The 27,862-nt window shown below is 38.4% G+C and overlaps 1 protein-coding gene across 1 annotated transcript in view; it reads left to right on the top strand.

Annotated features, from left to right (window-relative positions):
- MIPEP (mitochondrial intermediate peptidase) overlaps nt 1–25,771 on the top strand; it is a 76,926-nt gene extending 51,155 nt beyond the window's left edge. Inside the window, exons 16-19 of the mRNA XM_054216436.1 lie at nt 442–561; nt 15,506–15,627; nt 16,391–16,464; nt 25,521–25,771. Coding sequence (XP_054072411.1) covers nt 442–561; nt 15,506–15,627; nt 16,391–16,464; nt 25,521–25,615 — 411 coding nt within the window. The 3' untranslated portion in view covers nt 25,616–25,771. The remainder of the gene's footprint in view (nt 1–441; nt 562–15,505; nt 15,628–16,390; nt 16,465–25,520) is intronic.
- The last annotated feature ends 2,091 nt before the right edge of the window (nt 25,772–27,862 follow it).

The raw sequence follows: 27,862 nt of genomic DNA, 5'->3' as shown, positions 1-27,862 counted from the left end.
GGGCCGTGACTTGCCCCTGCAGGTGTGGTGTGTTCTCATGACTGCACACACACATCTTGGAATAGCTTATTTTGCTGCGTCCGCTCAAATAACTTTAAGTCTTTTTATTAAATCTATGAAAAAATACTCTTTATGAAAAGGATATTCGCTGGAGGGCTGTAGGGACAGGTCTTAATTTTATTTAAAAATGCAGGTGATTTAGTACTCCCAGTGTTCTCAGTGACCTAAACATGGATTTATGGTACATCATGATGGTGGTGGTTGGTGTACTCCAAAAACCTGTTTCTCTCCTTGTATGCTATAATAAAAATAGAGAACTTAAACCCACATAAATTTAAACTCTTCCCTCTCCCTATTCTTTCTCTCCCATTCTTTTCTATTGGTCTATTTTGATTGTCAAACGCCATGTGCCAAAGGCTAACGTGTACTTTATCTCTTCAGGTATTTTATGCTGCCTTGGACCAAATCTACCATGGGAAACATCCTCTAAAAAAGTCAACCACAGAAATTTTAAAGGAAACACAGGAGAAATTTTATGGGTTGCCATATGTACCTAATACAGTGAGTAGAAATATACTGACTGTATAAGCTACACCTTTTCTTTGATAGCATATTAATACTCCTACATCTCCCTGTGCCTTGCCCTGCACACTCACATGCTTATTGTTGTATTTTTATGGTGAAATCGAGTTTTCTTTCTTTCAGCCACTTTATCCAGAGAGTAAGGTGTTGGAAATTTTCAGCTAAAAAATGAAGTTCAATTAATGTACCCGTTTTTGTACAGGTGTGGTCTTGTCATGCTGAACTTGATTACTTTCTATTTTCTTATTAAGGAAGACACTGGAAACAATATACTGGAAAGGGGGTTTATTCTAGCTTTGCAAGGGACTGTTTGTAAAAGGGAACAAAACAGTGTGCTGCATGTTGGTGTTTGTATAGTTTCAGCATGTGAGAGCAAGTCACTGTGAAGTAGGAACTGGAAGTGAGTTTTTCTCACTGTGCTGCTGTGACCTTTGGCATGTCACTTATTTATCCTTTCATGTGGTATCTGAAAGTGTTAAAGCCTTGAGTTCTACTGAACTATGTAATTTTGATGTTCATCATGACTAATAGTGCATTTCTTCTGTACTTTACCTGACATCCGAAGGTGCAGTTTGCATAAGTGATAGTCATGGGAGTTCCTGGGCTGTGTGGAGCCGAATTCCCAGACGGAGCATGGCCCAAATCACTGTTTGGTCAGAATACCCAGATCCTTTCTCTACTTGCTGCTTCTCAGGAAATGTACTTTTCTCCTTAGCAAAAATGTAAGTTTCATTCTCTTAGAAATGTATTATCAGATCCGTGCCTCAGCCCTTTACTCATCAAAGCTGTACTGCCTCTGCTGGCCTGGCAAAGCCAAGGAAGTGGAAGCGAGGTGTCTTCCGAGTATGATGTCTGACTTCTCAGCTTTTTTATAACTGTTGTTTTACACCGTTCCTCCATGGGTGTTAATTATCCAGTGAACAGAACAGTTCCCTGATTTGAAAGTCAGCCTGCATTTTTTGTTCCATTTAAAATATTTTTATTTAGGTGTTAGCTTCAAAAGAGTGTAAAATCTTGTAATGAGCATAGCCTCAATGTGAAGAGGGGCAGCAAGTTTTGGCCTGGAACTTCATCCCTGCAAACTGTATTGTGAACTTTTGAATTATCAGAAAGTCTATGTTCTCTACATTTACTGAATGTAGAATTAGTGTGTCTACTCAAGAACTGCAATACAATTTAAATTTCAGTAAAACTTAGTGAAAAATTACATTAGAAGAACGTTAGCACTCTGTACGGTAATTGATGTTTATAATTTGGCCTGCTGTCCTTTGCTGCTCTTTCTTCCATACTTAAAGTATGTTTTCAGTTTAATTTGTAGTCCAGATAAAAAGATAAGTGTCTTGGAAGTAAGAGGTTTGTGGTTGTTTTTTTTTAATTGACAAGAGTATATTCCTTCCTTTCATTTAATTTCAGAGCTAGACATTGAAATATAGTAAGAGAGATCGGCTTTTATTTTCATCTGTCATGTGTCTGGCAGAGAAAACAAAGTATTTTGATAATTTGAATTTTATCTTCTCTCTATAGGTTTAGATTCAACCATGAATCTAATTGCTAAGTCAGGTTTGTATATCTTAAGTTAGTGGCATTGGGTAAAAGTAGTTCTTCCTTAGTGAAGATCTTAACTGCATTAATATGATTTTCTGTAGCAGCATTGTCAGGCTGCACAAGCATCCATCATTATCTCCTCCTGATAAACCTTAATTCCCTCTTACTGCTCTTGACAGGCAGGTAAACTTAGTAAATATCCTCTGAATGTACTTGGGCTTCGGTCTCATTGTGCAGACGCATTTTCTGAAGTAGAAGCATAGAGCCATAGCCTGTATATTCAGCAGATGAATTCCTGTCTTTCTGAGGCACAGCTCAGATAACAGGACGATTTGTATGCGTCTTTTTGTTCTAGTACTTTCAAAATGAGGAACATAAACTACCCCTAATAAATAAATGCTGCCGTACCTATGTGGTGATACCTATTTTAAGGTAAACTAAAGTATCATCCTCAGCAAATATCCTGTCTTATGTGCCAACAGTAGGAGGGATAGTGGTAAGAAAATCCTGTCAAAGTCTGTATTTGCCATTCAAATAGGTTTTGCAGACGCTGGAACAGTTGGCACTGTATGCAGTAATATTTACATTGGCTGCATTGACACAGAGGGTCACAGAAGCTAGTGCCACATGCCACGTGCAAGGCAGAAAGGAAAGATGGAGCAGAAACCGTAGACAGACAGAAGCACAGAGAAACAGCAGTCCACAAGACTTTGTTTTTCTGAAGAATGCAAATCTCAGTTTCTGGCTGGCCATTGCTTATCTGTTCAAAAGTACACAGGGTTTGCTGCAGGCTCATGGAGGATGAAATTCCACTGGGATTTCTTTGCTCTATTACTGAATCCAGAAGCTGACAACTGCCAGGCAGGGGGCAAGGAAATGTATCTGCCTGTTTTTGTAGTGTCTGGAGGTTTTGTTGCCAGAGGAGATCTGAGTTTGGAAAATGGATAGAAATTTTGCACAGGCAGGATTCTTAAGTCATTGTGATGCCTTTAAAAAGAACTAAGTCTTCCTTTTGACTGTTCTAAGAAAGCAAGATACACCAAATAGTAACGGCCACACATTTTCCTGCTATTTCCTCCTGAATGTACTTGGTGTCAAAATCTTTGCGCTGTGGGGAATTCAGTACTCTGCTTTTGCTCCAAACTTTTCTTCAAATCATAGCTTATTTCTCATGTCGTGTGAAGCCAATTTTGATTTACTATGGCCTGCCTTGCAGTTGATTACACTGTCTGCTTTTAGAGTATCTCTCCTGGTCTCTTCTACCTTTGTCTCCAGGGTGCCTGGAGAGACTTTTAAAAAAAGTATCAGGTGACCCTTTGATCCACCTGAGATGTGATCAAAGTTCCTCCCCATGATCTGTTGCTTAGTCCCCTGCCTGTCCCCCAAGTTCAGACTTGAAAACTACTTTCCTTTGAGACAGTCATCAAAACTTAATGATACCCCATTGTTAGTCCTGCGCCAAGCATAATAATTCCTATCTCCTGCTGTGGGTTTTGGTTCAATATGGAAACAAAAAATGAGACGCAGGGTAAACAGGCTCTGCATTGATAGTGGAGAATTCAGCCTCCTGCAGTTACAGGAAAGAGCTCCCAATAATGAAGTAGTTTTACAGTAGGCACCAGTTGCCCAAATCATCGTACCTGAATTTGTGAAAAATGGAATTATTTTGAATTATTGATTCTTATTTTCAAAACATTTTGTGGACTTACATATAAATTGTCCATCTGTCATAGTAACCTTCCTTCATTCTAATCTGGAAGTTTGGTGGGAGATGCTGGTTTGACTTGTGACTGTGAGGAAAAACGGTTTTGAAGAGCGAGGCACAGCGAATCTGGGGTTTTTTTTTTTAGATCACTGCCAAATAGTCCATTTTGCATTTTTTAAAATTACATGTCCTTCCAGTAAGGTTTTCTTCCAGAAACAGAAGAATTTCTTGTGTGGTACTTGAATACAAAGTGCAGTGTTGGAATTAACCCACACACGTCATTATAATTACATTTGATTGATAGGAGGGAATGTGTTGCTGTGTAGGGAGCCTTTTGATATTTTTTGGAACGCTAAATAATTTGCTATGTGCCTTTTTGCTCTAGCATGTTAAGTACATATTAGTTCAGAAGGACCACCTCTCCTGGTGGCCTAATATTTACATCAAGTAACAGTTTTAATTATGCTTATATATTTTGTCCAGAGTGCAGATTTCTTTGGCAGTATGAGAACTTCTTAAGGGCCTATGGTTGCTAGTGATCGGAGACACCAAAACACCTGTGAGACCAAATATGTTAACCAGCCAAGTTTGCCAACAGAAAACAAGGCAGGTATTGTTATAGATACCCTAGAGCGAAGAACTGTATGAAAAAAGGTGTATCACCAATGTGGTTGTTAGTCTGTCTTCTTCCTGCAGCTGGGGGGACTATGCCCAGACAGGGATCCTGACCTTGGAAGGCTCCATCTATGTCCTTGTTTTAACTTGCTAGGATTGTGTCTGTCGTGTTCCTTACAAAGGAAGTCAGCAGATGAGTTGCAACCTAACGTTTGGAGTGCTTGCTCAGGGAGGCTCTCTGGCACTGCAGGAAGACGTGGCTTGCCATGGGTGCTGAGGACACAAAGATTTCATTAACAGATGTGTGTAAAGGCATCTGGAGGTTGGTCAGCTGAAGGGCAGATGGTGTAACTAGACAGAACTAGCTTCTCTGCAGAGAAGAAATAGTTTCTGCATCACACATTGTCAAAATGTGCCCGAGTATTTTGCCCAACAACAAAATTGTTATTTTGTTGAAGAACACCTGAGAGCAAAAGAGCAGCTTTATGCCTCTTTTTCCCTCTTAGGAGCCTTTTCTTAGGAGTTTGAAGGTGACCTGACCTCATGCTTAGTTGTGTTAGGTAAGCTAGAGGCCAAAAATGGAGACAATGTGGTTTCTGAAGTTCTGTATCATGGTCTTTTACTGATCCTGATCACTCTCAGTAGTGGTGCCACAGTGAGAAGGAGGAGAATATTGTTTTTAACAGGCCTCTTCCTCAGTCTGTTGAGGGCTGGCTGGCAGTTTTTGTGAAGTATCTTGTTATTGAGTCTGCCATCCATATCATTGTGGCATCTGTTGTCTTAGAATGTCATGTTAGGTCTTTGGAGTGACTAATAATGTGTAGTTAAAACTGTGGTCCTGTATAACATTTCATGTGAATATCAGTAACACCATATAAGGAGAATAAATAGTCAGGCCGAGCAAACGATGAGGCAGCTGTCTTAAAATAAAAGAGTGATAACCCTTAACGCCTGAAGGTAAAAGTGGTTTTGAATTCTGAAAACTTGACTCAAGTGGTGAACATGAATCTTGAAATTATTGGTAAGGAAGGCTAAGTAGTGGCTGCCTATTAAATTTTGAATTGTGATTTTACTTCATACTTATTTTATCTAAAATCTTCCCAAATTTGTCTTAGATTTATTAGGTTAGACTAAAGCAATCTTAGAGGCTAAGCAGAGCTGAAAGCTAGATTAAAGGAAATCAAAAAGAACAGTTCAGTATGATGAATCAAAAGACACTGTGTAGTTATCAAAGAGACTGGACCAAAGGCACAAAATATCCAGTTGTGAAGAAGATTTGGGAATAAGGAACTAAGCCATTTAAAGACCTTACTAAGATAATAAAAAAATAGAGATCATTATACGACTGGAGAGAATTACTAAGAGAATTCAGAAGGAAGAAGGCCAGAAATGCTGAGTTGCAAAATGCAAGTTGTGAAAATAAATAAAGTTCCCTAACTGCTGAAGAAATAAGAGGAGAGCATGGATTCAGTGTGAGAGAGAAGAACAACTGAAATTAAGAAATGAAAACTTAGCAGATAATTAGATTAGATGTTGTCAGAATATTTAAGTTTGTCAAAGCAGTCACTGACCTGGAGGAATTACCACTCACGAATTTACAAAAAAATGGTAATGCTATTATGCTAGCTACTCTAATGAAGGGAGGAGAACTTGGGAACTGTAGACTAAGCATTCAGACTTTGTCACTTAAGAAGTAGTAGAACCAATTATTAAGCAGCTCATAAGTACCTTGAGAACAACCAAGTGAGCAAAATAATTATGGTGTCATTAAGAACCATCTGAGATGGAAAAAATCTACTTTTCTTTTAAGAAATTCATTGACCTTGGGAATAGGAATGAAGTCATTGATAGTACAACTCTAGACTTAGCAAGCTTTCTGACACCTGCAAAGCGTAATTCTACAAGCAAACTGTGGAGTCATGGCTGAGGCAACATGTAGAAAACATGCTGAAAGAGCAGGTGAAAGCTTAGTTTCAAGCTGGGACACTTCAAGTGTCTCTCCAGGAGTTACTTGGTTCTGTGGGGTTTTTTTAATGATTTGTATGAGAATTGATGTATAGTATTTATAGAAGAGCCTTCAGTTGACAAAGTTTGCAGAAATCATGAAAAGTAGAATTTAAAAGATCCAAATTTGGATCCAAAGTAGTTTGCATTAGGAAAGCAATTAAATAAATAGTATTTAAAGAACAATAAATGCAAAAAGAACATTTGTGGGATGCTATTAAAGAAAATCATATCTGTTTTTTTTTAAATATATTTTAGTATTTGGTGTTGGGGACTTAGCAGTGGGTAGTGTTGTGTCCTGTACATCTTAAAAAGATGTAGAAATACTGGAAGAAATACAGAGAAGCTGTTTTGGAAAGATAGTGTGTTTGGAAACATGGCCTATGAGGAAAGCTGAGGAAACTGAGTTTATTTGGCTAGAAAATAAACGATTATGTAGATACACATGAGTATGTATGTTCTGGTATTGGAAACCTCTATGAAAAAAAAATACAATTGGAATTGAGACTGTGATCGTTTGTTTCTTATGAGTGAGCAGATAGTAGGAGGGAAAAAGCGGTTTAATTTACAGCAAATGTGATTATGGTTGGTACCTAATCTTTGAAACACTTGCCAATCTTTTCCCTCATTTGTTGAAGACGGAAGCAGACAGCCAGTGGGTCTAGGATCTCTCTTAAAGGGAGTTTTAAAGAAACCACTGTTGTAGATCACAGAGGCATAAATTTCATGGTAAAAGCAGAGAACCTTCATAGAAGATTGCTTTTCCACTTTTTCTCTCTCTTCAGTTACTTGAAGAGGCACTGCTGTTGCTCGTATTCCACTTTTTGGAGTGTTTTGAAGAGAGGTGAAGTCATATGTCATTACTCAACCTCTTGAAGTTTGTGTAACCCCTTCAAAGTAATTTTTTACCTTGCCATGTTGGAAACGAATAAGTTGTTTACACAAAGTGCAAATCCCTGGATTAGTTTTCATATGAGCCTTCTTAAAAGTATACTATAAAATCAGGTTGAAGAGTCTGGGTCTGAGAAAAAGATTAATAAAGGAGTGCACAGTGAACTCTGGGGAAGTGATAGTTCTATAAATAATTAATAGCTAAAAGCCATTTCAGAAAGATTGGTGCCCTGCTGAGGTCAGTATTAAAGTAGACGCTGGGACTTTCAAAAGCTCTTAAAGTCACCCTTCAGGGTTTGTTTAGGTTTCTGTCTTTCTGGAGTTGAGTTCATTTTATGATAAAGAAAATGCTGATAGCAAATATTGTGAAGATTTGTTTTCTGGTGGTAATATGACACTTCACTGGGCAACTATCTACAGCAGCAGAGTGTTTACAGATATCGTGAGATATGAAGCACTTTTAAGAAAATTCTTTTAGCAAGTGTTAGCCCCGTGAAACTCAAACATACTTTAGCAATAGTATTTACATGCAGCAGAGCAGAGCATTTTAAGGAGCAGTGCAGGAAGTAGTTGCGTACATCTCTTGGTAACATTTTGAAATAGCTATATGTGCTTTAGATATATACATATATATATATATGTATTTATAAATGCAGATTGCTTTATTTAGTTTTATATATTTCTGTTGTCACATCTCACATTTCCCTTTTTTTTTCCCCGGGATTGCAGTACTGGAGCTATATTTGCTAGTGATAGATATAACTGAATATATCATTGCCATAAATACAGGCTAGAGGGCCTGAAATGAAATGCTTTACAAACGTAGTGGGAGATTGTCCTTTCTATGAAATGTTTGCAGTCAAAACAGAAAAGAACGAGAGAGAGGAACTATCATCACCCTCGCTTAACAGGGGGTGGCATTTAGACTGGGGGCAGGGGGTTGTAAAAGTAGTTCCTTCAAGTTCATTTGCAGTTTGTGGCAGATTCAGGATTAGAAGCATGATCCCCTAAATCCCTGTCTGGAATGGCTCTGGCAAAAGGTAGTAAATGAGCGTTACTGTGAAATAGTATCTATTTCATCTTCCACTGTAGACACAGATAATTTATATTATTAAGTTGTACTGGCAAATATATTTTGCAGTTAAATTGCTTAAAATATTTCTTGGTTTTTTGTAAGAGCTTACCTTAAGCAGCATTTGTGATGTTTGTTTTAAAATAATGGGTCAATACGTAAAATTTGGTTTAATTGATAAAGTAGAATAAAAACCTTGGGCTTCAATGGGAGTCTGTACCCAAAGGAAACCGTGGTGATCTGATTCTAGTTATCTCGGGCTTATGGATCTTTGAAACTTAGGCAGTAATAAATTATTAATTAGTAATCGAGTGGTGTGTGTGTTATTGCATTTGTATGTGTGTAATGTGTTACAACATGAAGGACTCATTTGGAAATTCTCTGGCTGCATGTTTTTTTATATTTTACTTTTAAGACTAGTTATAATGTTTACAAGGAACATTGTCTCTCAACTTGTCCAAATAAAGTCATTCGAAGGACAGAATATAAAATCAATTTTCATAGCTCTTTGTCTTTTAATCCAAGTGTTAAGGATTGTGCAGCAATGCAGATTGCAGATCATACACATAGCTTTTTGATGTCAGCATTCTTTGTTATCCCATGTCCCCCTTCCTCCAGGCCCTTTGTGGGAAGGAGAGAAGGTGAAGACTAAATAGTTTTAAATGATTTTGCTGTAAGCAGCTCAAATGCATTAATAGTTTATAAATAAAAGTGAAATATTTTTCTTTAATTTAAGTAATTCAAAGACCATATGGTACATATCTAGAATCACCTAAGTGGTTAATTGCATGTTAAATTCCTTTCCTCTTCCCTGCTGTAAACAACTGCAAAAATATTTACATTCCCTGCCTTGCTAGATTTATTTATCATTTTATAATAAAAACACAGAAGTGTTATAAGTTGAAGTTGTAATCTCTTGCTTGACTCGCTTTCTGAAATGTCAGCGGTGTCTCTGAGTTGGTTTACTTTGTGCGCTCTCCCACTCCTAACACAGAAATGCACGACGCTAAAAAACTGAAGAGTATTGATGTTAAGCAAGTTGGGGGTACAGCACAAGATGTGGTTTCTTGAAATTAGCTTTCTGTTATTCTAAACAAGATTAGAAACTGCAGCAAAGGAAGTGGTTTTAAAGCTCTTTATTGGATTTTTTTATTATTGTGAAACTCCAGAACGATGACGGTGATGTAATTCTATAAAACTTAGAGGGGCTCAGGCCAAAAATACAGAAAGTAAGTTGACTGAGCAAGCCACTGCATACCTATGGAGAGAGTTGTTTCTGCCAGTCAGTGAGTGCTCTGGCTTTTCCCCAGAGGTAGCTACTGGCACAGTTTGCAAACTCTGCACTCCAAAACTTGTTAAACTGTTTCTTCAAGTGAGAATGAATTGAGGACGTCTTCAAAGCATGCCATAAACTTATGTAAGAAACTAATATAATAAGGGAAAGAAATTCTGTGATTTGTTTCAGAACAGCAGTGAATTCTTTAAGCGGCAAAGCATACGTGAAAATCCTTTTCTTGTTTTGTAAAGTAAATGAGTAGTTTAAACAGAAAAGCCGGGAGAATAAATTCTGCTATGTGACAATTTGGTCTCCCCAAAATAGGTGCACCCAGTGGCAGAGCTTGAGCTTTGGAGCCTGGCAGCCACAGCCTGGGCTTCTGCTAGCGGTGCTGGGCTGCTTGTTCCCGTTACGGGGTGGGGGCAAGGAATAAAGAGGAGCCTTACCAGGGAGCTTCTCAGCTTGTCTGACCGCAAGCTCAGTTCTTCTGGGAAAGGGAACATGGAAGAGGTTCAGAGAAGGGTGTTTAATTGAAGTAGACTAGCACACTAATTCTGGAGTCACTGTAATGAATGAACGAGACTGAAATTTTCTGTACTGGATGTTGTTGCAGTTCTGTGCTGTGAAATCTCTTGAATAACTTCCTTGAATTTTGAGAAAAGTGATCTTAAACTTCCATCTGTGACAGAATATGGGTGTGAAGAGCATGAAAACGCAGAATGGAATCAAAGGAAAAAAGCGAGACCAGATCTCCTGGTTGTCAGATAATAGTGTTTTCTTTTTCTATAAAAATACTTTTCCCCTCTGATATTTTAAAATGATGCCAGTCAGTGCAGCTAGTACATCAGAACAGGAAACTCGCTAAGCTAAATGTGGAGCATCCCTCCGATCTGCACCCCACGGCAAATTTACCATTTTTGTGTGCTGAAAAGTGGCCTCATAGTTCTTGACCTGTAACCTGCAGCTCTTTACGTTCCATCTCCAGCTCCTGCTGTATGAGCGGCTGACACAGTGCCAAGAAAACATCACCTGTGCTAACTTACAGTGTGCTCGTTTGCATGCCAGAGCGGTGCTGTCCTGGAGTTTCACTAGCCCTGATAAACCCTGGTCTCGGCAGAGGGAAATAGCTTGTACTGATTTCCACGCTACTCACTGTTCCCTTCCAGACCCTGGAGCTTCTTCATGTCTCTCAGGAGTTTTCCACCCGTGCTGATAGCTAAATTCAAGGGCATTAGGAGCAATAGGACCGAGTTAGTGCCAGACCCAGGGGTTCTCCACCCAGTAGCCCTTGAAGGAGATAAGTTGGCTGCTCCTCTGTTGGATTTCCTGCCAGAATAAGTGTTTAATTAAGAAGGGGGAGGGCACCAAATATAATCTCCATCAAGTATTGTTGCTCGTGGAAACTATTCAACAACTTGCTCATTGATGTAATTACTGTAGCGCACATTTTGTAATTAGAAGACTTAAATGACGAAAATACTTTTCTTAATTTAATGGTCGGTCTTTTCAGGTTCTCACTTGTGTTTTTTGTCTTAAGATGCAAAGCAAAATGGACTTAAATATACTTTGAAGTAACTGAAGTCACAGGAGAAACTGTTGAAAGAGCATTTTGAAAAGTCCAAGCACTAGTCAAGAATTTCTGTAGGTTTTTTTTCTTTCAAAAGATGTAGTAGCATTTTGTAGCAGTGATTCCATGTAATTAGTGGAGCTCCCTGGAACGACGATTACTCACACTCAAACAAAAGCTAGGTTAGTATATATTAAGCTACCTGTAGTTTTTTCTTTCAGTTTTGTCTTTTTAGCATCACATGTAAATTTTTATATCAGATTATTTTTGTGATAATTTTAACAGTTCTAAATTTAGAATTCAAGTAATTGAATCCTAAATTATTTTATGTAGTCTTCAAAACAGTTTAGTTTAACTGATCCTACTACATTGTTGAAACGAATGGTTTAACTTTTAAATAGAAGAAAGAAGTTGTAGTAAATCATTCAGATTTCTCCTAGAGCAGTACTCTTATCCTCTCCAAAGATAACAGGATAAATACTTCTGTCCTCTGACTACAAAGGAAGCCTATGTGACTAGTTTGGGCAAGACGCCTAGATTAAGGTAGCTAAAGTAAAATGAACTGAATTTTACCCTAAGAATGTATTGTACAAGGACTTTTTAAAAAATTCCAGATAAGGTGTAAGAATACAAAAGTATCAGTGCAGTCTTTTTGTTTGCTACAAGATGTGATGGAAAGCCATTGCACATGGAATTTTGGAAATATTTCAGACGTGGTTATAAGAGAAGATGGATAATGCTGGTGGGGAAAAGGCCCTTTTAATAACTGCGGTGGATCAGTCGCACACCTTTATTTCAGTCTGTGGTGTTGGATGAAAAGCAGGCATGAACATGACCTGTGGATGGCATATTATCATAACCCATGGGCTATGCTGTAAAATGCACTGTTTTATAAACTCCTGGAATGGGTTCATGGAACTTTTTGAAGTAGATGATTACTCAGAGTCTTCATTAACTTTCTAGCCACTTACCAAAAATATAATATTTAATAAGGAGAGTGCCCTACTTCTACATGTCTAGCCTTTCCAAAAGGGAAACTGATATGTCTTTTTTTTCTTATTTTTTAATATGGAGAAATCAGTCAGCATTGGAAATAACACCAAACATGAAGTCATTTTGCATCTATAGCTAATTTTGTTAAAATGGAGTTCTATGTAAAAAGATGAACCATTTAGTTTTAAATACATTTACAGTGATGTGTTTATTTCTTATTGATTATAGAACTTTTTTAAAGGAGTATCAGCCTATATATTCTTGAGCTTTTTGAATGTTTTATGCCTAGATTGTAATCTCATCCGTATAATGTAGAAAGATTTTTTTAAATGCAGGCAGGTAGCTCCTTGTAAATTTGGGTAGAGGATGTGTCTTAATGTTTAAATATTTTTTGACAGGTGGCGAAGTCCAGTTTTGGAAAGTTAATTGCTAGAACAGTGTAGGATCAGAACATGTACTTGAATAATGTAATAGTTAATTTTCTCTTCTGAAAGGAAGCAATGTGAACTTTCTTACGTAAGTATATTAGCAAAGACGAGGTCAAACAAAATGTCTTCTATTTGAACAGAGGGTACTGAGGGCTGGTTTAGGTGCAGACTCTGAATCAAGCTTTTGGTCTTGGACAGGTTGCTGAGAAGATGTTCTTTTCTCCTTGCTTACTTGAGATAGAGAATTTCAAGGAACCGGATGAATGGAATAGTTGGTCATCCTGGAAGTGCAGACGAGCCGTTTTAGGTGCAGACCATAAAAAGCAAGAGCATTTAATGTGAAAGCTGTAACCTGAGCTGTTGAGGAAAACATACTGTCCTAGTTACAGCTTATATGATACATTTAAATAATTCCTTTCTGATGGGAGAGGTGGAAATAATCTTCTCTATGTCAAGCTCATAGAAATTATTTTTGTTTGTAGCAGACAAAGCAACTTGGATTTTTCACTGAAATGACCTGTTTGGAAATTATTTAAATTTCTGAGTATGTGAAACCAATTCATCAGTAATGCTTTTCACATTCCTGAGTGAATTGTACTTTCAAGTCGAAACATTTAATTCTAACTTTGAAAACTTAGCACACAAAAAATAAAAACTGACAGTTTTCCTGCTCAGTCTTCTAAAAATGTAGGCTCTCTGATCTGTTTCAAAATGTGCTTTTAGTTTAGTGATTATGGTTATAATTAAGGGACTAGTTAGAAAAACTGTAGCTATAGAGTGTAAACACGGCAACCATAATAATTTTCAGAGCAAACTGGAGAATCTGTATCGAAGCTGAATGTTTTTACATACTTGCATTACAATGAGATATGGTTCAGTTGCTGTTTACCTTAAAGAAAAGAAAAAAAAAGTTAATCATTCTTAAGAGTTTGCATCATGCATCAAGACCCACAGAAAGCTGAAGACAAGACAGTTTTTCATTTCCTATAACTTTGTTGCTCCAACTTTAAACTAGTTGTGTAAGCTACCAGTAGAGGCTCGATTACTCACCCATGGCAAATTCCATCTGGTTGGGACACCTGTCTTAGGGTGGAGATAACCATCTTGTTAAAAGTAGCTTTTGAATGGCTGAATTACAGCTAACTTTGAGAACTTTTATTTGTAGGTGTTGCTTAGAAAAGGGAGCTAACAACTTTGTTTCTCATCAGCTGTTCACAATTATCTAGATTACAGGCCACTGTCTGCTGCCTTTTTTAAGGTAAAAAGGCTGATGAAAAAGCCAAATTCTTTTTCCACCCTCTCAGTTGGTCTTTTTTTTTTTTTTAACATACACATATATCTTTGACTTGGCTAATGGAGAATAAGATGATGATTCTTTCATGAAGAAGGAAACATAGTTTATTTCAGCTGTCAAAAGTCAGGAGATTGTTATTTACAGTGTGATAAAGAATCATCGTTAAAGAGAAATAGTTCTGGAAAACTGTTAATGCCCCTTCACTTTCCTGTTTGGCTGCCTCAGAATTTCAGCCATTGACTCTAGGATAGGAACAAGCATCTGACAGCCCATGGATTTAAATTTAAAACATCTGTTATGCTACTTTATTGTTTATCTTCTAGTTCCTCTATAAAACTCTGTTTCCTATAGTACCTACAAAAATCTTGACAACAGTCGTATCACAAGAATGTTAGGAGCTTTGACTTAGGATAGGAGGACAAATAAGATATGGGACTTGTCTCCTTTTTGGTTTCCTCAGAGAGCCGAAAGGGCAGAGTATTTCTCACTCCTTCATCTATACATTCATCCATCTTCAGTTCAAAAAATATGCCCAAATCTGTTGGGAAATCATGTCTTTTCAGCTTGGACCTGCTTGCCTTTCCACATTGCACCAGAGAGGTGATGAAATCTTCATGCTTGGAGATGCTGAGACTTTAGACAGAGCCGTGAGAAACCTCATTAAAGTTGGCTCTGCTTTGAGCAAGGGTTGGACCAGACGACCTTCGGAGGTCTCTCCCAATTAAAATTACTCTGTTATAGTCAGGAAAATAAAAAAAAAAAAAAGTATTTTTATTCCTGTAAAAGTCAGGCTGATACTTCTGATTTTCTCTGCTAAGAAAACATAAGTAAACAGTCAACACCAAACGGCATTAAAAAAGGAGTCCACCATCACTGGAATGAGTCATAAAGCCAAGTAACAATACATAAATGAATAACAATATAATTACAGATGATAATCTGCTATATATATGCATTTTAAAATGTGCAAACAAATCTGTGAACAATGACATTGCATGTGGATGTAATTTGTCTACCTCTGAGTTTTTTGGCATATGGGAAACTGTATTTTTTATAGTATTAAATGCAGGTCCCTATTATAATTTTGTTTGTGGCAAAAGTTTATGGATTGAACTTTTCCAAGTGTGACACTGCACTTATTCATACGGAAAATGATAAAATGTCGTGTTACTTGTAATAACGTAGTTGTGGTTTTCTTTCAAGACAAGAACAACAACACAGCTACTATCAAATATGAATACATTTTCTTACTGCTCGGTTTTCTCTCTTTCAGGCCCTATTTGTGTATAATTTCAATTGTGATGATCAGTATATTGGATATACAGTATTTAGGTTGAAAAATGCTTCTTATAATAAAGGATGCGTTCCTTCTGGGATTTCTGGTGGTGGTTGGTGTTTTCTTTTTTTTTTTTTTTTAACTGTTTGTCATTAAAAGTATCAGATTTCTTCCATCATACTTCAGAAAATGCCGAACAGTTTAAAGGATTTAAAAGATAACTTCTGTTCTGTTTTTTGTTTGTTTTCTCCTTACAGGCCTGGCAGCTGCGATTCAGTCATCTTGTGGGCTATGGTGCGAAGTATTACTCCTACCTCATGTCTAGGGCTGTTGCCTCCATGGTGTGGAAACAGTGTTTTGCTCAGGACCCGTTTGATAGGTAAAACCAGAGAAAATATTAAGCAGAATCAAGTGTCGTGCTACTTGCTTCTGGAAAACATGACACAAATGGGGCCACATAGGCTGATGGGCTTTTTTAGTGACAATTAGGTTTTAGCCTTTTTCTTGATTTTAAGAGGATTACAAAACAGATATAAAGTGTACTTTGGGACATGTTCATTGGTGCAAAAAAATTCATGTCGATGTTTTAAAATACAGGTGTGCCAGTTGTGAGGCACTGAAATCCATATTTAGATGTAATTAGAGAGCTTGATTTTCATAGATGCCTAGTTACTTGTAATTTTCTATTGAAATCAAAGCAACTGCGGGTATTAAGCAAGCTTCATGTCACCAACTTCAAAGCTAAGTATAGCTATGCTACTCATTTTGCTTGGTGAAATTAAAAAGTAAATTGTGAGATCACAAATTGTAAGGGTTCTTATATCCTAGGTGAATGTTCAGATCATTGTAACAGAGCAACTTATCCCCTTGGAGCAATGAAGGCTGAAATGTTGTTCACAAATTAACTTCTATAAGCACCAACACATATTCATATGTATAAAATTTGTCCAGTTACTCATAGTGTAATTTTAAATGTAATTTGAATTTGAGGAGTCAACACGGAATCAAGGCAGTCATTGTTTCAGAGTGGAAAATTTCATTTGATCTCTGTCTCGGAGTTCTGTAGGGATCCTAGAAGCAAATTTGACTGAAAGCTGAGCAGGTTGTGTTTGCAGATGGCTCTAACATCTGTGTTTCTCCAGGGCAATGGGTGAGCGTTATCGTAGAGAGATGCTGGCACACGGCGGTGGAAAAGAGCCCATACTTATGGTTCAAGGTAGAAAAAAATTTGAACTGTTTTATTCTCTTGCTCAAGGAAGAAATAATTTAACTGCATTTCCCAATTTATCTTTTTAGTTTAATTATGATTGCCATTGTATTTATGAAAGAAAACTTGTTCATGTATTTAGTTAAGTGGACTGGTTGTCAACTTTGTGTCATGGTCAGTAGAACTCCTTGTGATACACAGAATAAAACCACACACATATAGTTGGGGTGAAGCATTGGAAGTGGTTGTATTACAGGCTGTCTAAAGAATTCAGAATAATAGTATCATATAGTTGAAGGAAGATAGATGACACCATTTTGGGGTACAAAAAATGAGTAACTTTTACATATGTGGAATTCATACTAGATCTGGTTATTTTGTATACAAGAATTTGAACTTGTTTTGGCCACGTCATTTTAGCATCATCAAAATAGCTTTGGTTGTATCAGTACTTTGAGTACGTGTTTCACAAAATGGAAGTCTGAAGACTGTAATAAAGAAACGGTTCATTATTCCTCTCAATACCATATTTGTCTTTTTAGTCTGGAAAATTCAAAAAGCATTCATAGCAATAGCAAAAATACTATGCTTCGTATATTAAGAAAAAAAAATGACAGGAGAATGAAACAAGTTTGAGAAACTGGTGACTTTATCTCAAATCTATCAATGAGTCCAGGATAAAGACTTTCCTCTATAGTGTTGCAGTATGCAAACCAAACTTTCTGCATTAATGTTGCTGTTCCTGATATGAGCACTTGGCAAGTGCCCCATCTAATGGGGCACCTTTCAATTCACTCTGAAATTCTTAATATTAGGGGTAAACATTAATTCACTGACCTCTGTTCACTCCAGTTTGGTAGAATGGAAGTTGTGGGTTTTTTTCTTACAGATAAGGAAGACAGTGGTAATGTGTCTGTATTTCATCATGAGATTGGCACAATTTCATAACTAGAGCGTTTCAGTTCTTTAACCCATCTGTTTATATTTGAGGCCATAACCTCTGCTCTCCTTAGACTCATCATATAGTAAGCAACTATATATTCTCTAGATTAGTCTATTTATATTTCTGATCTGCAAGGTTAGTTTTCTTTCAGCATGACTTTGCAAACTTGCCTTTGTTTACTGTTTTTGAAGAGTCTTTGTAACCTCAAAAAACTGTAGCCCAAAATTGTGGATTGAGTAGTTGCAAGACAAGAACGTACATCTATACAAGGAAATCCAATTTTTATTGTAAGTCATTTAGTAGGGAAAGAAAAAATGTTTTTAAACAGCAGTTATGCTTATCATCTCTTCTATTTCTGGGATGTATTTTTAATTTTACTGAGCATGGAACCTTCTTGAAATGTCCTAGAGGCTATGTTGAAGTTGCTGGCAGTGTGCTCCCTTGAATCAAGTAGTATTTGAATGAAGTTTGCAAAATTCATCTGTGGATGACTTATATAAAATCTATGGAAGTACGGCTGGCTTTCCCTCTTGCATGTGAGAGAACACAGTGGAACATGGTACAATCTATTTGGGGTTGAGCATATGCATCAGTTATTTTGGGTAAAACTCGTTACTGAAATTAATCTGAAAAAGTGGCATCATAGTCCAGGAAATTCCAAGTTTATTTTAAGTTTAAAGGAAATCCAAACATGATGAAGTCTGGCAAGGTACAGTGAAAGCACACAAACAAGTTTAACTTTAATAATGCAGTAATTAACATTTTTTAGGCATTTCAATGTTCATAGTCCTCATAGTCCTCAATTCATTTAGTGCAGATAGTTCGTCGGTGAGTCGTCAGGATCAATGGTAAATGATGAAGAGGCAATAGCTATGCAGCCTGGTGTTTGAAAAAGAGAGCAAGCTAGCTATGTTTAAGGAATGGCTGTACATACATTATTCTACCATTAATGTGACCATTATGATGTGACCAAAAAATCTATGTATAAAAGATATGCAGTTTGATTTTTTTAAAATTTTTTTCTTTAAATCAGTAAATCCATAAACCACTAAACAGAACTGTGTATCACTTTAAGGTCAGTAACTGTAGCGCACTTGCTGGTGTGTTTGTTCACGTGTGATAGGAGAACGAGACAGCAGTAACTCCTCTGTGTCAGCATTAGCATGAGTGATACTGGTAATATGAGCACAGACTATGATTTAAAAAAAATGGCAGAGGTTTTTCAAGGTATTTTCACAGAATTAAGGAATTACAGAATAGTTGAGGTTGGAAGGGACCTCTGGAGGTCATCTAGGACCTGCTCAAGCAGGGCCGCCTAGAGCCAGTTACTCAGGACCATAGCCAGGCAGCTTTTGAACATCTCCAAGGATGGAGACACCACAACCTCTGTGAGCAACCTGTGCCAATGCTTGGTCACCTTCACAGGATAAAAATGTTTCTTGATGTTCAGAGGGAACCTCCTGCGTTTCAGTTTGTGCCCATTGCCTCTGGTCCTGTCACTGGGCACCACTGGGAAGAGCCTGGCTCCATCCTCTTTGCATCCACCTTCCAGGTATTTATATGCATTAGTAAGATCCCCCTGAGCCTTCTCTTCTCCAGGCTGAACTGTCCCAGCTCTCTCAGCCTTTCATCATAGGAGAGATTCTCCTATGATCCCTTCATCATCTTTGTGGCCCTTTGTTGGATTCTCTCCAGTATGTCCATGTCTCTCTTGTACTGAGGAGCGCAGCGCTGGATGCAGCACTCCAGGTGTGGTGTCACCAGTGCTGAGTAGAGGGGAAGGATCACCTCCCTCAAACTCTGGCAATACTTTGCCTAACGCAGCCCAGGTTGCCATTTGCCTTCTTTGTGGCAGGGGCCCACTTCTGGGTTATGTTCAACTTGGTGTCCATTAGAACCCCCGGGTCCTTTTCTGCAAAGCTGCTTTCTTGCTGGGTGGCTCCCAACATATGTTGGTGCCTGGGGTTGTTCCTGCGCGGGTGCAGGACTTTGTACTTCTCATTGTTGAACTCTGCCTCATCATCCAGATGATTAATGAAGACATTAAACAGGGACCCAGTATTGGGGGTACACCACTAGTTACTGGCGTTCAACTAGACTTTGTGGCACAGATCACCTCCCTCTGGGCCTGGCCATTCATCTAGTTTTTAATCCACCTCACTTGTCTGTTCATCCAGCCCATACATCAACAGCTTCTGTGCGAGGATCTTATGGGAGACAATGTCAAAAACCTTGCTGAAGTCCAGGTAGACAATATCCACAGCTCTTCCCTCATCTACTGGGCCAGTTGTTTAATCATATATCATTATCACGTTGGTTAAGCATGACTTGCCCTTGGTGAATATTTGGTGACTATTCTGGATAATTTTTTTGTTGTTCATGAGCCTGGAAATAGTTTCCAGGATTATCTGCTCCGCCACCTTCCTAAGGACTGAGGTGAGACTGGCCAGCCTGTAGTTCCCTGGGTTTTCCTTCTTGCCGTTCTTGAAGATAGGAGTGACATTTGCTTTTTTTCCAGTCTTTTGGCACTTCTCCCAGTGGCTGTGATAGATCAAAGATTACTGAGAGTTCACAGAATCACAGAATGGTTCGAGTTGGAAGGGACCTTAAAGATCATCTTGTTCCAACCCCCTGCCATGGGCAGGGACACCTCCCACTAGACCAGGCTGCTCAGAGCCCCATCCAGCCTGGCCTTGAACACTTCCAGGGATGGGGCATCCACAGCTTCTCTGGGCAACCTGTTCCAGTGTCTCACCACCCTTACAGTGAAGAATTTCTTCCTGATATGCAATCTAAATCTACCCTCTTTCAGTTTAAAACCGTTACCCCGTGTCCTATTGGCCTCGCAATGCCATCTGCCGGCACACTCAGCACTCGTGGGTGCCTCCCATCAGGGCCTGTGGGTTTATGTATGTCCAGTTTGCTTAAGTATTCCCTGATCTCATCCTCTTCCATCAAGAGTACATCTTCCTTGCTTCCCCTGGCCACTTTTGCATTCAGAATTTCACTTTTATACTCTGTATTTCTTTAATATTACTTTAAACAGAAATTTTAAAAGGTACTCAAGTTCATAAAAATAACAAGAATTCATCAGCAGATTCCTTGCCTGTGCATATTGTGATGTTCATTTGTAGACAGTGCAAAACTTAAACGTGCTTGAATGACTGCCTGAAAAATGAAATTAAGGTGACTTGGGTCTTTTGACAAGTTAATAGTTTGATTGCTTGTTTGGGACTATTTGAGGTTAAAACATAGAACACATGATGGGAAAGATTATTATATGTTTATACTTAATTGCTCTGTATTTATTGCAAAAATTGAGAACTTAAGGAGAAAAGTAAGAGCAGTTACTTGTTCTTTAATTTGCTTAGGTTCAATCAGCCTCTGACTCATTTTGCTGCATTTTTTCCTTTTCATTACAAGTGTTCCAGAGTACTTCATTTCCATCTTTTGTTAGTTTTCATCAGTTGCAAAACTGCGCTCCCCTAGCAGATGACCAGATGGATTCCTGATTAAAGACAGATTCCACCAAACTTAAAAGCTTGTCATTTTACTCTTCTTCAGGGAAACAGTCCAGATTCTGTGCTGTATTTCAAAAACCTTAAGTTCCGTAGGTTGTTATTTCAGGAATTTTTTGTTTATATAAAGAAATGGGCTTGTACAAGTCTGATTTTTGGATGCACGTATGGAGCCTCACCCTTGAAGTGCTTCTGTATCTCATTGTGAAGTTAGCCACATTCATTGACTGTCTGATAACAGGTAACTTCACAAGCACATTTCATTTATACAGTTTCTTTGTTATAATTTTCTTCTCAGAAGCTGTCTATTGTCTTTCTTTTGTGTTTGGATATGACCCTAGCTTTTCATCTTTCTCCCATGTGATTCCATAGATGTACTGATTAGGGAAGATAAAGGGTCTGACCTGCCATCCGGTGGAGTTACCGACAAGATTCCTGTTTGGACTAGTCTTTAATTAGAAAACACAATATACTTTTTTTGTTGTTTGGGTTTGATTCTCTTGGCATTTGTTTCCATTTGAAAGAAAAACAACACAAAGGCTTTATGAAACCTTTTTTAACATTTTCTGAAGTGACCCCTTTTATCTTATCCCTTTGATAATCTACAAAATACAGAAACAGTTACAAATGTGGATAGCAGGAGCAATTAAAAAATGAGTGAACAATGCTTTGTTCAAGAGGCTTGCCTTTTTTTTTTTCCCTTAGAGAGGAAATACAGTTTGAGAAGAACTTGATTCCTCTGTCATTTTGGATTGGCCACATGGCTCTTGCAGACCCTCTCCTTCCCATGACGACGTGGCATTAGGGGTTCCAAATTCCTTTAAAGATATGTAACCCAGGTGTCCCTTCCAGGCCCAGTTGTGTGCTGGTTGCAGGTCTGTACAAGTTTGAGGTGTGCACCATCTCTCTCTCTCTCCCTTGGCACTCCCTGACTGGAAAAAAAACCCCAGGTGCATAGGCAGAAAGTGAATTGCAGTGTGAAAAGTACGGGGTTGGATGATCTGGGATCTGAGAGCATGGAATATATCCTGGAGTGTGCTTCTCCTGCAGTTTTGATGCAGTCACTGAAGAAGTCCTCGTGCAAAATATATGGGAAGTTGCGTTCTTGATTTGTTAACGCTGTGTTACATTGCAGACAGATATATTTAGCTGTGTGCATGCATGGTAATCAACTGAATCTGTAAATAAACACGCATTTGTTCCAGTGCAAGAGGCTGTGAAAATCTTCAGAGAACGATTGTATGTCTCTTTGAAAGTGTAAGAAATATGCATAAATCCTAAGCGGTGATGTGAATGGCAACATATGTTAACTCAAACTACACGGACCCAAAATAATTAGTGTTCCAAAGGAGCAGAGGCCAAATTTTGCCACAGGCTTTATTCTTCTCCCAATTTTCAGTGATTGTAGGTTATAGCTAGCCATCTCTCAAAAGGGTGTGGTTAACCGCAGTGCTGTAATGCGAAAGAAGACTTCAAAGCAGAGGAGATAAGCTGTGCAGTTGCCTTAGGCTTGGGAGAGACTGAGCTGAAATAGGAGTTGGGCTGAACGTATAAAATACACTCCTAGATTTTAAAACTGCAACCATCAGACCTTGTGGACATCTTACTAAATCATTTAGACTGAAGTGCTGAGTACTTACAATATATCAAAGCTGATCTTGCTTTCATATATTTTAATGGAGTCTAAAGGGAGACATGACCATTCTTAACACATCTGTGTAGAGGAAGAGGTTAAAACACGGAAATGCCATCAGTGTCTGTTTCTTTTGGAGTTGTCTACTCTAAAATCTGTAGTTATTTATTTCATGAGGGCATGATCATTTTACTGCAGTAGGAGTTCTTCAGCAATGACCTCAGTTACTCTTCATCCTTCCCTTGCAAAAGCAAATTCTGCTAGTGTCTGCTTTTGATGTCAGTGATGGGAAAATAGCAGTGCAGTAGACCACTAATGCAAGAAATCTGAAATCTGTTTGTATTATCAAAAGTTGGAACTACTGGGTAGGAGGTGATTCCACATCACTTTTGCCAGAAAGATTTTGAATTCTCCTACATTTTTAAAACAAACCATGTGGAGTCTAAATGAATGCAATTTGTATCGCATTTTGAGTGAGATTTGGTAAGACTGTATTCAGCTGCACTAAAATACATCCAAGCGTACTGTAGTTAATTATGTTTCTTTTATTCATTTTGGAATGTTTTTGTTATGATTTGAAATTTTTATGTAAGAGGGAAATTAAATCTACTTGAAGATAATCCCAGCATGAGTCTCTTCTCTTCCCCTTAATCATTGCACTGTTAGCTTTTCTTCTTTTGCAATGTAGTGGTAATCATACTTTTAAGAATTGTCCACAGCAGAATAAATTCTGGTGTGTCAAAACAATTGGCTAAGCATCATCTAGGCTGTTTTTTTTTTTTTTTTATAAAGTCAGTATTGGAAGGGGTTTTTTGTATTTTGCAGCTTGGGGAGTAGTGGTTATGTCTGTTACGGCCATCTTTATTTACTGTCTATGCAGCAGCATTACAGTCGTCCTTCCATATTGGTATCTGATAGAAAAGGGCATATTGGCTATAGAAAAACAGTTCTTTTATAGAGCTACATCTTAAAAATTGGAAGGAATGAATAATTTCACCATTGATATTTTTATACCTGAGCTAGTCATCCAGATTTCCTTTCTGGGATACAGGGAAAAGTAGGTTCTTCATAGGCACAACTCATCTTGTCATAAAGTAGACCTCGGGAGAAGGTCAGAGTGGCACCCAGTAAGGTCTTCCTACTGTTCAGTCTCCGGAAGTAGAGTCAGTTAGTTCAGATGTAAATGTCTGAGGCAAAATGGGGCCAAAAAAAGGCAAAATGAATTGCACTGTTGGAACTGGACAACTCCAGCTGAGTTTAAGATGAAGCTCCAGTAGTCATGCGTGACAGTACATGTTCCAGTGGGCTGCCATCCATGTCACCTTCCTAAGGCATTCTCTCCGCTTCTGAGAAAACTCCAGGAAAATAATAGAAGTTTAAACTGGAATTCTCCCAAGGCTTCTAGGGAGCAAGTACGCATGTTCCTCAGCCAGCCCGCTCAGGAACCTGAGAGAGAGGGAGTCTGCAAAAGGCCATGGCTCTCTGGGGAGGTTGGATTAGTAGCTGGTATCTGGTCCCATCTGTTTCTCAACCTCGCATATAGCAAGCCATTTTTCATTGTGAACTAGAAGTAATGCCACAGTAATTTTACTAACATTAGAGTAGATGACAAGTCTACCAAGTATTTGGAAATACTAATTCTGTTCTCTTTCATTTTGAAAATAGCTTGATGCAAACTTCATTTAACAGCATTTCAGTCAACCTATATATAGTATGAGATTTGTTTTCCTTTTAGCCCTTGCTATTAATCTATTGGGTCATGGCGGTTTCTGTTGACAGTTGCAATGTGTGTTTAAATCAGATTGAAATGGGATTCTGTGAGGTCTTAGCAAGAAAATTCTTTTTGGTTGCTCACACAAAATTACCTCGAGCCGGTCTGTTTCCTGGTGGGTTTTGAATCATTGTGTTATAGTAAAAGATTCCGGTCTTTTAGCAGCATGCAATTATAATTTCCACTGAAAGCAAATATTGTTGAGGATGTGAAAGAATATAAAATTATGTTCAGTAGGTATGCTGATCAAAAAGGGTAGAACAAGGTTATATTTACATTGGCAGTTGTCAGAAAGAACAGATTACTTCAAAGAAGTACAAAGATGAAATTTTACATTATTTGGCAGCTGTACTGTTTTTTTTTCTGGTACAAGTAATGCAGTAAATTTCCATATATAATCTTGAAAATGTTAATAGCAGCGAAAAGACCAACATTAACGTAATGTTAAGTACAAAGAAACATCTGAAAATAATTTACAGGATATATTCTCATGCTTTGTAAAAACTGGGATTCTGGGGAGCAAGGTGTCAGATTTTTACTGCTGTGTTTGTAGAATTACCTGACAAAGTACTTGAGCATGATTCTTCATTATGCTAATTTCCCTGTCTGTTATTCTGTAGCCATATGCTGCAGCTGACAGATGCACTAATTAAAATTTTTAGTAAAAGGTAAGTCCTGTTACTGTAAAAAAGCTAAACTAAAACTGCAGTGCACTGAAAATTATTTTGTTCGGGTATGTTTCATGCCTTGTGAAAAATTTCAGAGGTATTTGTACATTAAATACTAAATTAAATGCTTTTAAGGTGTGTAACACTTTGAGAAAATATGTTGTTTTTTCTGGCTCTGCCACACCTGGGGCTCAGCAGATAAGGATTTAGATACCCGCTCATTTGGAAATTACTGAGTCTATGGTTACATTGCTTTAAAATGGATTTAATCCCCTGCTTAAGCAAGATTGTAACGATAAAAGTCAGTTAACAGTCTTGAAACCTGTCAATTCTCTGATAATGTGTAACAGGTAGCTTGAAAAATTAAATAATCCCTATACACTATAATTCCATTTATTTCTTGACAAAGAAACATGATAGCCGTTTCTGTTGTATTGTGTCATTAAAAGTTAGTTCGTGATAAACATTATTATTGACACAGCTTTCAGGGTCATAGTATTCTTGCTAAGGGTCTGTTGTCTTGGTTTTGTAGGTATGCTTCAGAAATCACCTTCAGTTGAAGATTTTGTGGATGCCCTTGTTTCAGACTTAGACCAGGACTTTGAAACATTTATCATGGACTCATAAAAATGTTCAACAGAACTGAATTCTTTTATGGAAGATTGCATATGTCTTCATAATCGTGGATAAAATACTGTTGTGACCTGGTTTTGCTTCTTGGTGAACACTTGTAAAAGTTTCGATATTCATGTTGGTGGAACAGTAATAAATAATTTCATTGGATCACCTGGTTTCATTTATGAAGATGATGGCTTTCTGTTGCACAGGAGCTTAAGCATGAAATTTGAGAGAACAAATCCTCTAGCATGTACTGTTAGGAAATTTGATCTTGTTGGAAGAGCTGATTGAACTCACCTTCAGCGTGAGTGGAGTGGTATGAATGGTCTTTTGGTAAGCACATTGAATTCAGTATTAGGACATACCTTTCGAGTGTCATGACCAGAACTGTTTGCATGGGTCTTTCTGACATGCTCATGGATATTCTTTAAATTTGTTTAACACCATTCCTTGTGGGAGTTCTACATTGGGGAAAAGCAAATTGCGTTTGCAACAGAGGGGAAATTGGAAAGAAAGATGATGTGGAAAACTAGGAACTGTATTTGAGATAGGGAACAAAAAGATACGAGAAGAAAAACTATGGTCATACAGGTATGTGATGGAAAATGTTAGGGTGTGGAGGAAAGAGATATCTTGCAACACAAAAAAAAGAGAGACAAAGGAGTAAAATAGGTACCCCACAAATGTTTCCTAGTGGAGGATAACACGGAAGGTAACTATGCTTTTGTAGCTGCGATGATCCAGTGGGTGTATGTGTGGCCATGTTTGTAAGTAAAAATAGTATCTTTTGTTGTACGAAGCCAGGTCTTCTTCAGGTTTGGAATGCAATAGCAAACTTTAAATCTAAATAAAAAAGATGGACCATTCATTGTATCAGTGCATAAAATGGTTGGGAGGAGGAATGGAATTTACAGGGTGCCATAAAACTGGTCTTGCTATTGAATTAGTAATTTTTAAAATATCCAACGGAGTTACAATTTTAGTTCCTGGGCTTATCTTTTGCAGATCTTCCACTGAGCCTCAGTGTTCAGGGTTCAGCCGTTGTTTTCTCAGGAGTATTCCCCTATTAACCAGGTCCTTTTGTCCTTGTATCTGTTATCTGGGCATGTTTGTTTTATTGGGTAGCGGTGGTTTTGTTTTGCCACATTACTTTAAGGGCTTTACTGGATGAAGTCTATCCATGAAGAGGGCTTTAGACTAAAGTTGCTGGGGGAGGGGAACCACAATCCATTCCACTCCTACCAGTTTGATGCTGGTGCCAGCAGTAGACGCCCAGAGTCTGAAGAAGGATCACAGGTCAGCAGGAGAGTACCTGGAGTGCACCCAAAGGAACTCCAGCCACTCCAGGCAGTAAGTCAGCTTCATTGGGGCCCAACTTAAATGGCTCTGTGCAAACACATGTAGCATGAGGAATAAACATGAGGAGTTAGAGACGTGCACGCGCCTGCAGGGCTATGAGCTTATTGGCGTCACAGAGACGTGGTAGGATGACTCCTGTGTCTAGAGTATTGGAACGGAAGGAAACAGGCTCTTTAGGAATGACAGGCAGGGGAGATGAGGTGCAGGTGTAGCCCTCTATGTCGATGACCGGCTGGAGTGCATGGAGCTCTGCCTGGGGATGGATGAGGAAATGACTGAGAGCATATGGGTCAGGATTAAAGGGAGGGCAGGGACAGGTGACATTATAGTGGGGGTTTGCTATAGGCCACCCGACCAGGAAGACCGAGCAGGTGAGGCCCTCTATAGACAGATAGGAGCATCCTCATGTTCACAAGCTCTGGTGCACATGGGGGATTTCAACCACCCCGTTATCTGTTGGAGGGACAACACAGCAGGGCATAAGAAATCCAGGAGGTTCCTGCAACGTGTCAATGCTAACTTCCTTCTCCAGGGAGTTCAAGATCCTTAGGGCAGTGAGGAGGGTGCACAGCAAGCTCACTAACCTGGACTTCAGGAGAGCAGACTTTGGCTTCTTCAGGGATCTGCTTGGTAGAGTACCATGGGATAAAGCCCTGGAGTGAGAGGGGCCCAAGAAAGCTGGTTAATATTCAAGGATCGCCTCCTCCAAGCTCAGGAGCGATGCATCTCAACAAAGAGGAAGTCAAGCAAAAATGCGAGGAGGCCTGCATGGATGAACAAGGAAGTCTTGGACAAACTCAAACTCAAAAAGAAAGCCTTCAGAGGGTAGAAGCAAGGACAAGTAACTTGGGAGGAATACAGAGACATTATCCAAGCAGCCAGGGATTGGGTTAGGAA

The sequence above is a fragment of the Rissa tridactyla genome, chromosome 1, assembly GCF_028500815.1.
Source record: "Rissa tridactyla isolate bRisTri1 chromosome 1, bRisTri1.patW.cur.20221130, whole genome shotgun sequence".
Lineage (NCBI taxonomy): Eukaryota > Metazoa > Chordata > Aves > Charadriiformes > Laridae > Rissa > Rissa tridactyla.
This window is presented reverse-complemented; position numbering and strand designations above follow the sequence as displayed.